Source organism: Danio rerio, chromosome 4 (genome assembly GCF_052040795.2).
Source record: "Danio rerio strain M-AB ecotype USA chromosome 4, GRCz13ab, whole genome shotgun sequence".
Taxonomy (NCBI): Eukaryota; Metazoa; Chordata; class Actinopteri; order Cypriniformes; family Danionidae; genus Danio; species Danio rerio.
The window spans coordinates 29,281,043-29,294,188 of record NC_141024.2 but is presented as its reverse complement, the minus strand read 5'-3'; the positions used below and the strand labels follow the sequence as shown (position 1 = coordinate 29,294,188).

Here is a 13,146-nt window from a genome sequence, read left to right as displayed (position 1 = left end):
CATTTGACTGCGCACATGCTCCCCAGACGGTGGGCGATATCTCCCCCCTCCCCTTACTTGACAGCTGGAGTCTCACATCTCTCAGGTAGAGAGAGGTTTAATAAAGTAATAAAGCACAGTAGCAGGGATCGTGTCACAGCTTGATACCCTCAGACGGTCATCTTCCCCGCTGCTCTGATTAAGGCCGGTAGGTTACACCAATAGACAATCATCACCCTGAACATAACTCAGAGCGACCCACTCCATTTCATCTGCTCGCTCCATCTCTCCCTCTCTTTCTTTTCTTGCTCGGGGCTGAAGGATTGGTAGATATGAATGTTGTGAGCTGTTCGGTGTCAGATGCACTCCATCTCAACAGACTTTGCTGGTAAATGTGTAGCGAGTTCTCGTAAGCAAGGAACGCTTAATATTAGAACTGACTCTCTAATGATCTTGAGGATGGAAGGATAAACTGACTGCAGGCTTTTTTCGCTAACCAATGACTCCAATACTCATCATCAAACTTCTGGCAAGAGCGCTTGCTGTTTACCATGAGTACTTCAGATCTTGTTTTTACATGAGAATGTGTCAGGACGCTATGAGGTTCCGCTTTGAACGACTGCTCCTGTGAGCAGGCTTGTCAGGAGTGGTTTAAATAGGTTTGCTTTCTTAATATAATTAATTGATCCTGCTAACAAACCCTGATAACTCATCGCTACACCTGCTGCTGATGTTATTGGTAGTTTAGTTTGTGAAACTTGTTGTCGAGAAATGTTCTGTAACTTTTGAAAGCAATCGGACCAATTCAAGACTCATGACTTGAAATGTCTTGTATTATCAATAGCAAATGTATTATCAATGGCCTGCTAGTTGTCCATTGCATTTTTGCATTTATGCTTTTTTTTTACACTGTTATTGTCATACTAAACCCCACTTTTAACCTCGGCTGAAGGCACATTTTACTTAAGGTTATGTGGTGTTAAAGGAACATTCTGTTTTGAAAATAATATCGTTTTACAACTCGCTTATAATTAAACATAAAAAGAGTTTTACCATTTACAAATTCAATCAGCTGATCTTTGGGTCTGACGGAAACAATTTTAGCTTAGCTTAGCATAAATCATTGAATTGGATTAGACCATTAGCATCTTGCTCAAAAAAAGTTGGTTGGTTATTTTCTTATTTAAAGCTTCACACTTCTGTAGTTACATCATGTACAAGGATCAACAAAAAAAAAAAAAAGTTGCTATTTTTTTAGACTTAGTTGCTATTTTAGCTAGGCTTTCGAGTTTAGGTACTTTGCTCTCATTCAGGTGTGAGAATCAGGAAACTTTGCTGGTGTACCGTGGCTAAAGCAGGTGCAATTTTTCAATGATTCGATAATTTGAACGAGATTTGAATGGTCTAATCTAATTCAATTATTCATGCTAAGCTAAGCTAAAAGTGCTCCTTCCTGACATGGAATGGTAAATTCAAATGTTTAACTCTATTTGACTTGTAATGTTAAGCGTCTAAAGTGAAGCGTTCCTTTTAACCGAGTTGTGTTTACTTGTTGAACAAGCTTGGCAACAGAGACAGCCAATCAAAAAATGAGAAATAGCAGCTTTTGAGAGATTATGGCTTCTTTTCAATATGCATTCTTCAGCGATCCTGTGTCCTTGTGTTCTTGTTTAACGTCATCATCAACCACCAAAGTTCAGTTCCAAAACTCAAGACTGCAAGAACTGAGGATGCATGAACGTAAGTGGATGTGTTCTTGATATCGAGGATGCACCGATGCAGACTTGAGAACCAAATTTGCGTCCCATAAGTCTTTGCGATAGGTTAAAGGAGGTGGGAAGCACAGCATTTTGTATAGATTTGTTATTAAAGTGAAGAGATATAACTTATTTATCTCTGGAGTTTACCTACATGAGACGGTGAAAGTAAACATTATGATAAAGGCATAAACACAATAAGGTTGTTTATTTGCTGAAATGTGTATTAAAATCAGTTTTATTTATGTTGTGCAAAGTATATTTGTAAGGGTTTTGTGCATGCTATACATATATTAAATCGGGAAAAAGCAATAAACCGTTGTATGAGGTAATGTTTAAAGGTGATCTGCCACAATGCTAGCCTGTTAGCATAAATCTCTGAAACACCTTCCCTCCCCTGCCGTTCAAAGCCACGCCTCCTGAAAACGCGAGCGCGCATACCTTAAAGATGACTGCAGAACCCTCTCTCATGTGTTTAGCTAAAGCTTGGCCTGCGGCATGCAGGAATTACACTCATTATTACACTCATTTCTAAGTCCTGAATAGTTTTTAGTCTTATGCCTTCCCCAAAATATAAAAATACATAAAAACAAATTTAGATCATTTACATTAATCAGTACTATTGGAATTTGAAGAGACTTTTAATCAGAACAACAAGAATGTTTCTGAAGACAATCACTTACTGCAACTTTAAGTAATGTTTAGTTATAAATGCGTGAATGTCATGAAACCATCTAGGAAGATCGCAGCATCTAATTTCTCACAGGACGCAATCTCTGTTCTCGCAGTCTCCTGAGTTCGTTCTTCTGAGGTGACCGGGCTTCACAAGAACAGGAGTCTGTTCTCAGCGTTCTTGAATTAAGAAATAGCCAATGTTAAGTAAATCTTCGAAAGAAAGTAAGGTCAAAAGGCGGTTGTCTGCTTTTTGACCAATCATTGAAGCAAACATCACCCTGCAGCCCAAGACCGGCTACTCACTGAAGCTAAGCAGGGCTAAGCCTGGTCAGTACCTGGATGGGAGACCACGTGGGAAAAGTAGATTGCTGCTAGAAGTGGTGTTAGTTAGGCTAGCAGGGTGCAGACCTGTGGTCTGTTTTAGTCCTAATGCCCCAGTATAGTGAAGTCCCCTGCATTGTACTGTCACTGAGCACGACTTTCGGATGAGACGTTAAACCAAGGTCCTGACTCAGAGAAGTGTTTAACCCCGGTGTCCTGGTCAAATTCCCACCACTGACCCTTCCACAAAAGTGATAGAGCCAACTCCCCTGTATAGGCTTTATCACTGTCTTTTCACTCCCATCTTTAGCTGGTGTGTGGTGAGCGCACTTCCGCTGTTATCCTGTGGCTGCAGTCGCATCATTCGAATGGATGCTGCATACTAGTGGTGGTGTGGCGAGCCCCCCTCACAATTGTGAAGAGCTTTGGGTGCATAAATACACATTACATTGCGTTACAAATGTGTGAATATAAATGTTAGCCGGAGGTTCAGAAATGTACAGTGTGAAAGGTCTGTTAATAAATACCCAGGATTATTTGTTAACCAAAGAGTATAAGCAATGTGAAATATCATTACAGATAAACCAGGATGTTGTCACATCAGTTAAGTTTAATATTAATGCAATGCAGGTTTGTACTGACAGAAAAAAAAATAATAATAATATATATGTATATATATATATATATATATATATATATATATATATACACACAGATGAGAATGCATAAGTCATCTTACAGTTAAATTTTCAGTCAAAATATACAGTGTGAATATGATTGTACTATATTTGATTATAGACATTTATTTTTTTTTGGAAATTTGTGCAGCTAATTCTGTTATTTTTCTCTTTAAAAATGTAAAGTTGCTTTGAAACAATCTCGATTTGTATTACCCACAATAAAAAATAAAATAAAAAGGTCCAATTTTCACAAGGAAAGTTCACTTAATTTAATCTGCCCACAATATAATATTTACAATGCTTATATTTAATTTTGAATTGAATTTTAGCCACAGTGGAAATTGTGGTCAATTTTTCAAATGACAAAAAAGTAACATGCATACACTTTGGAAATAGTGGATACAGTATGGACGAACCCAGTCATTGAAAAAAAAATATAACTCAGTGGTTTGGTTTGTTTATATTTTACCCAAATTTGGGTTGTAACAACACTCCTTGATGTCAACAAAGAACATTCTGATAAGATCTTCTTTTGTGGTGTATTTTTTGTGTATCTATAAATTATATGCACAATGGTTATTTTATTATAATGTCCCAGCTGTAACCTCACATGTGGTACATCAAAGTGTAAAAATATGGAAACCGGGTAGAAACGTAGTCTGCGTGTGTTCCCTTTGTCCTCGTTTCAAACTTATCCCACCTGAAGTGTGTCACCAGGTCTTACGTCAGAACGTTCCAGAATGGACCACTGTGTCTATTCCCCCACTGGTCCCATTAATTAAGGCCCATCATCAACTGTTCGCCCCCCGAGGGAGAGACAGACAAAATAATTAAAATGATCAATGAAGAGAAACTACAGCCCATCTAAAGGTGAACCCAGCCTTCACTCCCACATGAAACTAGACCACAGGCTTTGGAAAAACACACACTAATAGCACATACGCCTACTCGGAGCCCATAGCAGCTTTTGTTTATAATGCGCTGATTACATATGGACATAAGTAGCACCTTATGCTTTAGCACAAATTATGTTTTGCATCGTAGAGGAATGGTTCACCCAAAAATGTCATTGGTGCTACATTTGCCCTCATTTCTTTCCAAACCTATATAATTTCCTCTGTGGAACACAAATGAGATATTTGACTAAACTGTTCTTTTTTTTAATGCTCATTATGAATAGTTATGAGCAGTGTTGGGTAAATAAAATGGAAGTCAATGGTTACAGGGTTACAACATTATTGTCAGTGTTGGGTAAGTAATAGATTACAAATTACGCAAAATTGTTATCTGATTTACATTACTATCACTTAATTTAAAAAGTAATCAAATTACTAATTACATTACTTTGAAGTTACTTTTACAGCATATAAAATATACCTATAAAAGTACAAAATAAACTGCAGATCTTTCAGTAATTTAACATTCACTGAAAAACATTACAATGGGTTGATCACAGCAGCTTTACATATTCAAAAGACTTAGGGTGTTTTCACAACTGCCTGGACCTTGCATCATCGAGCTGCTGTTATGTGTGCGATGGACACGAAAGCAAATCGCCAAAATGGAAAGACGTACGCACATCGGGGTCGTTCTGCTTTTACTGAATCATTTAATTTAGGACATAAAGAAAGCAACTTGCATATGTCTGCTGCAAATATATATTTTTCAAACATAACAAACATAACGTAACGTCTGCAGAAGCTGTTTTTGAAGGAGACAAGCAGAAATTATAACTGTGCTTGCCCTGGCTCAGTTCCGCTTGTCACCAAGGTACACCAAGGTACAGTACGTGATACACACACACACACACGCATGAATAAACATTATGAAAACGATAGTTTGCTGTACTGTTGGCAATTCACTTCAGTTATTTGGTAGGATTGTATACATACCAGAAGTGAACCGGACCAGAATTTGTGTGAACCGTACCCAGACCACCTCTTTCAGGTGCACTCAGCTACAGTTCAGAAGTTCGGATGACACGTTCACACTAGCTAAACGTGCGACAAATGAACGCCGGTGCAGACCAAGTGCTAGTTTGAAAGCATTTTTAAAGAGTTTGCCCAAAACTTACAATTCTCGCATCATTCACTTGTTCCAAACCTGTTTTTTTTTGTTTTATTTACTTAGTGGATACCTGTAACCATTGACATCCATAGTATGCAAAAACACTGTTTGGGTGTTCTGTGTTTGTCTGAGGTAATTAGCCTACCAAAATGTGTATATTCCATACAAAGCATGAACCTCATCTGTCAGTCCTGCACAGCAATTCTATTAAACCTGTTTATGCTGAGTTGGACCGCCGTGTTTTTGGGTGCCGGTGTCCTCCTTGGTGATGAGTTGTCATAGAATACCTTTATTTCAAGTGCTTAAAAATGTTGCTGGCTTAGTTAAAAGCAATCGAATGCTCTTTAGACACTGTACATAGACTGCATTTCACAGCAATATTTTTGTTTATACGCTCAATGTAATTAATGTCTGTATTTCTACTGAAGAAGCAAACACGCTCATCAGCATCCATCACCATTTTAGCTCACATCCTTCAGCAATTTAAAAACACATGTGTTGGAATAATTAGCAAATTTCATGCTTATAGAAAAAAAGGTCAGGAGAAATTTTTCTTTAATTTTTAACTTATTGGCAATTCATTGTATGCAAATTAATAATTCTATTTACTGAATTCTGTTATCCTCGATGCAATCCAAAAGTTACATTTCAGGATGTGCACGCAGTTTTCATTTCCTGACTTCAACTTTATATATAGACACCTTATATTAACAGATGGAGCTTAGTGAAATTTGTCACTTGTCAATCATTCTCCAGTCCTCTATTGACCGCACCCCAGACATAATTCCTCTTTCTCTATGAATTATCTGCACAACATTAAAAGCATAAGACTTTTCTTAACTGCGCATATTCTGTGTTAAGTTTTAACACATTTCTGCTGACAGGAAGCTTATCTGCAGAGCTCAAGTTAATTTTAGACAATCCGCTTCATCTACTTCTGCAAAAAAGCTTCATTATTATGCAAAACATATCACACTCAACAGTAGCAATAAAATTGCTAATTGTATCAGCAATACAAATACAATTGTTTAATGACAAGTAAAAGAGACAAAAATAATTAAAACAATAATTTTTCCAGAGAAATGCTTATTAACTGAGGTTGCAGAAGAAAATGTTATTTAAAAGAAGCCCTTTTTTCTTCAAAAAATTGTATTTGTAACTTAAGTAACACAATTACATTGACTTTAGTAACTGTAATCAAATTACACAATGTAATTCAAAATGCAATTCGTTACATTACTACCTTCCCCAAAAAATGTAATTAGAATACAGTAACATTACTGTGAACAGCATTACTCTGGCTATAGGATTGTGAAACTTAAATAAAAAGATTAATAAATAAATAAAGCTTAAAAATATTTTAAATAAGTAGTTTGAACAACTAGCAAAACTATTTATTTTTATTTTTATTTTTTTGAGTGTTTAGCATTCCCTAACATGGAAGTCGTAAGTTAAATGTTTCCAACTTTCTTCAAAATATCTTGTTTAGTGTTTAAAAAAAACCTATAAAGGTTTGGCGTCACTTGAATGTGAGTAAATAGTCTGTAAATTTACTTTTTTGGTAATAGTTTGAACTCTCACTATAAAGAAACTACACTACTCCTACACTGTAAAAAAAATGCTATGATCCACTCAATTGATTTGTGTTAGGACAACATGAAGAAATTAAGTTACTGTACAAATTGAGTTTTTACAAATTCAAGTGGATTGAACAAAACATTTAAGTTGTCCAAAAAAAGCAAGACTTATTGTTTCAGCTTATTTTAAATAAGTAGTAAAGAAGTAAACAATCAACAAACATAATGTTTTGTGGGTATTAGTTTCACTAGTCAGTAACACTTTACAATTAGGTTCATTAGTTAATGCATTTACTAACATTAGCTAATCATAAACAACACTTGTACAGCATTTATTAATCATAATTGAACATTTACTAATGCATTATTAACATCCAAGTCCATGCTTGTTAACATTAGTTAATGCACCATGAGTTAGCATGAACTAACAATGAACTACTGTATTTTCATTAACTAACGTTAACTAACATGAACAAATACAGTAGTAAATGTTTTGTTCATTGTTTGTTCATGTTAGTTAATGCATTAATTAACATTAACTAATGAACCTTATTGTAAAGTGTGACCCACTAGTCTTCTTTATTTTAAAAATAAAAAGCTGAAGTAAATAAAACAAATAAATAAAAGTGAGATAAATGCTTAAACATAATAAACATATACATACATAATAAACTTAAACATATAATAAACTTAAACTTAATAAACAGCAATAAAATAATGTTAAGTACTGAAATTACTAACTGAAAAAAAATACAAGAAGATTTCTAAAATGCCGCCAAAAAGGCTAAACTGGAGCAGAAGAGAAAGATTTACTGTGTTTAAGTGTTTAAATGCAATTGCATAAAGACTTCAGCCTCATTAGAACAAGTATTAAGTCCCCTTTATATTCTGAGAGGACTCTACCATTAAAAAATGCATGAAAGAATGTCAAACATGTAAATCGGCATCTAAACACTAATTTGCCAATGTCTCTTTATTTATATAAACATCGGTTTCCAGAGATTAAGCCTTTTAACAAAAGCAAATTAGTGGTGCGTGTTATTACCAGCAACTCCAACAACACTTCCTTTTCTAAACAAGCGGAAGAAAGCCAAAGCTCTTGCATTAAAGATGCGGAAGTTCATCTCCACACAGCTGAGCATATGCAGATGCCCTTGCAGCCTGGCCTTGTCTATTGAGTGTCTAATTAAGTGCATTTCACGCTTGTGTGGTCACTTTGACGAGGAGGTGACTGAGAATGACTGCAGGGTAATTGGACTGGATGTAACGTGTGGAGTCTCGAAACCACTTCCTGCCACCTTTGCCGTATACCACGCTGTTTGTGTGCGAGGGTTTAACACACGGTACAGTTGGGAAGATTTCCATTGCCCGTGTTTACCCTTGAAGGGGAGACCTGTCCTTCCTGTTTATTGCTGGAAGAAACGCATCCATTGATTTTCATTAGGACCCTCTGTCCGTGTCTGGCATTGCAGATCATCTTTTCCTTCTCTGCCTGTGGAGCTCATTGCATCTCCAGCTGGAGCCGTTACGCCACGTGGGCTCCTCAGGTGGCATCTTACATTGTAAGGTTTTCTGTAAGAATCACACAAGTAGTGGAAGACGTTGTTTGATTGATATGCAAAGTGACCGTTTGGAGTTGGTGTGTTTTTAGAGGTGAGGATATCTAAGATTAGTGAGGCTGTGTTCTACCCACACTATTTATTTAGTAAATTAAGCATTATTTCATCCCAAAAATAATTAAAATTGTTATTAAAGGTGTCATGAAGTGCTTTGAATTGTGTGTTTTGTATTTGGTGTTTGACATAATCTCAACTGAAAAACCAAGAGAGGGTGGGACATTGTACAGTTTTCCCCTTTTTATCACCGCTTTGCCTGTAAGAGAGGTTGAGCTTAGGAGAATCAAATGTGAAGCCTCTTGAAGGGGCGGGACATGTCAGATACTAGAGAGCTTTTGATTGGTTACAATTTGATGAGAAACTGAAGTATGAGGTGACATAAAAAAAAAACGTTAATCTATTTACTTTACCATTAAGCTTTAAATGTTTATATCAGTTTTAAATCTTCTAAACGCAAATTTGGTCACTGTTTTGGTGCACACTAGCTTATGGATATATTAAAAACTAACAATACTTAATTTTAGATTCATGGGATAATTTAATAACCCTCATTTTATTCCAAACCCATGAGACTTTGTTCCTCTTAGGAACAAAAATTAAGGTATTTTAGCTAAAGTTTCTGATCCGCCATAGACGGCAAGGTGCCTGACTCCAGAAAACTCCCATAATTTCACCCCACCCCCAGTCCTCAGCTTTTCAGTACAGTCTGTAACACCCCCGGGTCACCAACTTTGGTATAGTATCCGATCACATCGGCCGCTTAAAACTCAGCTCATAGTGCAGTTACTAACACCACATTACAGTTACTAACAATCTCAACTGTGTTATTCAGACAAACACACACCGCCACCACTGGTCTCCCGGAATTTCCGAGACAAATGTTGGCAGGTATGGTGTCAGTGTATGGCGCACATTACATGTCGCACTTGGTCATACAGTCCTTGTGAACCTGCCTAATATATTGACACTGAGGAGAAGAGACTATTGAATAAAGTTGTTATTTTGGTTTTATATGCACACAAAAGTACTCTCAGAGCTTGATAAAACGCTTATTGAACCAGAGAAGGCATATGGTCTGTTTTAAGGGTGATTATTTTTGTATTTTCTGGACTTTTGAATCTCGAACCTTGTTGTCTATGGAGGGTAAGGGAAATCTTAATTTGTATTGTGAATACAAATGAAGGTCACAGGGGTTTGAAAGCAATTAATAACTGAATTTTTATTTTGGGTGAACTAAAACTTTTAATTGCTTTATCATTTTTACATTTTAAATACATTGCATTATTTTAAAGCTTATATATTGAGCGGTAAACCTCAGTGCTTGTGTGCTTTTGTGTTCTCCATCTCACTTGCTGTGAGTTCAGCACAGTGAGGGAGTTTTTTTTTTTAATCCGTATAACTGGCCAGCATTTAGTGTAGCCTGCATCAAGCTGGCACAGAAATAAAATGCTTTGTTTTTGGTTATTTTACTGGCCGCGTGGGACAATTGCAGTAAAAAAAGGCTTATAGCAATTTAAAAGTCCCTGTTATTGGGAATAAAACAGAGCATATAATTGGCAACAACATATTTTATCAATATTGTAACATAGAGACTGCCATTTAATAATGTATAGTAGACAATAAACATCAAGCTTTCACTGATGTTTTTTGTAACAGAAATATTGTATATATAATTATATAGTGTGCAACTGAATGCACATTATGAATGTACAGTATGATGCATGGCATAAGACAGGTAGACACATGTATGCAGCATTGAAAGAGTAATATACTGTATATTGTTATACAGTAATGTTAAGTTTTCTTGTTCGTTATCATCTTCTGCTTTAATCAATCTGTGGCATGCAGTTCCTGTCTGATTTGTCTAATCTCGGAGCTTATGCTACGAATTGATATTAAATCATATACATTAGCCGTGCATTATGAGCTTTGTTTGCCACCTGAAGTCAGTGAATGCAATTTAATTTATTAATTAAAGAATAAAATGTAATAAATGTATTTATTTATTATTATTATTATTTTTTTTTTTTTTTGTTACAACAACACATTGATACACTTAATAAGACGTGTGTTAACCCCCTGGCGGGATTAAGGATTATTTTAAATTTGATTTAGTGTCTTAATTCATATTCAATTGTACGATCTAATCCATACTTTAGGTACAATCTTAAAAACTAGCTACTTTTTTGAAAATATGAAAAATATTTTTAGATTGGGCTCTATACAATGATGGCTTGAGGGTGAGTAAATTATGGAGTATTGTTCATTTTTTGGGTAAGTTGTTATGTTAAGACTTTAATGTTGCATTTTTGGTAGACTATTTATTTTAAGTTATATTTATTTAAAAAGATTGATTGAATACAACTTTAATCATCAAAACTATATATGTTCTGTGCCTGTAACTAACAACAACTGTAATAATTATATCTACAATGAAATCTGTGGTGTTCAATAGCAAATATACCAGCATCCCACATGTGACTGTTGCATGGCTTTTGTTTTCATGACTGATTTGATCCTCATGCTTCAGCTGTGTCCCTTTCCTCATATGTTCATATTCAAATAGAGAACGAATTGGTTCGCCAAGGTTATCACAGTAAAAGCTGTCTGAAAAGGAATATGTGCACTTCGTGTCCCATTCTGCAGAACAAGGCCTTGTTAAAGGGTTACTATTATTATACCCAGTAGGCCTTCACACAAAGGCTCATCTTGTTTCAGGTTGCCCTTTAATTTGATTGTTTTATTTCAGCACCGTCAGAAAATGTGTCAAGAAAACTAAATAAGGAGATGTAATAAGTGGTGAGAAAAATAAAAATGAGAAACATAAAAGGTCAAACTAAATACATATATATATATATACATACATACTTTTTTTTTTTTTTAGTCTTTGTCTCTTATTAATGAAAATTGTTGTAATTGTCATATGTACTTGGATACACTGGTTTTCTGTTGCTAAAGCCATTTTCTTGGACTTGTTTCAAAAGATATCCTGTCAAAGTGTATTTCACCAATATAAATATATATATATATAGTATGTATGTATTTATTTATTTATATATATATATATATATATATATATATATATATATATATATATATATATATATATATATATATATAATTTTTTTTTTTAATCTTTTTTTATAAAGGAACCTAATAAATACCACTACTTAACTGTTTTCTGGAGAGTCTAACAATACTCAGGCACAGAAATTGAATAATCACAATGCAGTAATGCTTTTCTTTCTTTACTAGTTCAAATACCTAAATAAAATCTTAGATCAAGTAAAAATTTTGTTTTGTTTTGAATTTAAATGTAATAAGTTATAAGTTAGTGTAATTCAAATGTAATAAGTTATAAGTTAATGTAATTCAAATGTAATAAGTTAAATAATCTCGTTTTCGCTTCGAAATGTAGTTATTTGGACTAATAACAAAGACAAAAATTCTAAATAAGAAAAACATTTTGTTGTTGTTGTTGCATAAATCGCATAAATACAGTGATTAACTACAATTCTGTAACTTCTAGTCAACTATAATTAAGACTTAACATTGCATATCTTTGCCATGTGACTATTGTAATATCGATGTTGAAACACATATTGTGCAGCCCTAATGAATAGACCAAAATTATACAACAAATGAGTAATTTAGTAACTAATAAAAATGAAAATGGATGATTAAAAATGAAGGCTTAATCAGAATGCTAATAAAACATAATTTATTAACCAAGCTGGCTGATCATATGTTAACGAGGCCACGATTGTGATGTCATAAATTGAAATGTCAAAATGCAAATTGGTATTGACCCGGTCATCTTTGTGTTCGCAGGCGGAACCTGAAGGTTTCTCTCACTTCCACTTGTATGTGTGTGCTGCCTTCTTGGTGCGATGGAGGAAAGAGATACTAGAGGAGAAAGATTTCCAGGTAAGATGTTTTTTTTTGTGTGGTCCCGGTGCCTCGGCGTGTGTCGTCCTTGCGTGAGCCCCCTCCTCCCTCATTAACTGGCAGGGTCGAGGGGTCAGTGCGCCTGCATTAGTGTGATGACAACAGCAGCTGCTGTAAGGTGACATTGCGCCATCCCTTTGAGACTCTTCTATTTCCTGTCCCTTTTCTCACACCCTCATTCAGTCGTTCCGTGCAATTCAGAGGTAAAGGGTTTAGGCATGGTGGCTTGGAGAGGGCAGATGTGGCACAAGTACACTATGCCCATGCTTATGTAATCAGCAACTCCCACATGACGCAATCCCACAGCAATTTGTAACTTTTTGATTTAGTGGCTAATTCTTGCTCATTTGTATGATTTTTATTCATACGATTTATTACGATATGTTTATTCCCCAATAAGGGATAGGATTAGGGGTTGAGTTTGAACAAAATAGCATTCTTTTTAAATGAGTGAAATCCGCACATAACTCCATACGTAAAACGTTTTATATATGTAAATTTATATGAAATAGTAAATTCGTAGCAA

The 13,146-nt window shown here is 35.2% G+C and overlaps 1 protein-coding gene across 3 annotated transcripts in view; it reads left to right on the top strand.

Moving 5' to 3' along the window:
* Positions 1-13,146, top strand: part of tbc1d22a (TBC1 domain family, member 22a) — a 274,142-nt gene that overhangs the window by 216,815 nt on the left and 44,181 nt on the right. For all 3 annotated transcript variants that reach the window (XM_087246433.2, XM_087246434.2, NM_214799.1), the window contains 1 exon segment: positions 12,504-12,599. In XM_087246433.2, the coding sequence (XP_087102559.2) occupies positions 12,504-12,599 (96 nt within the window).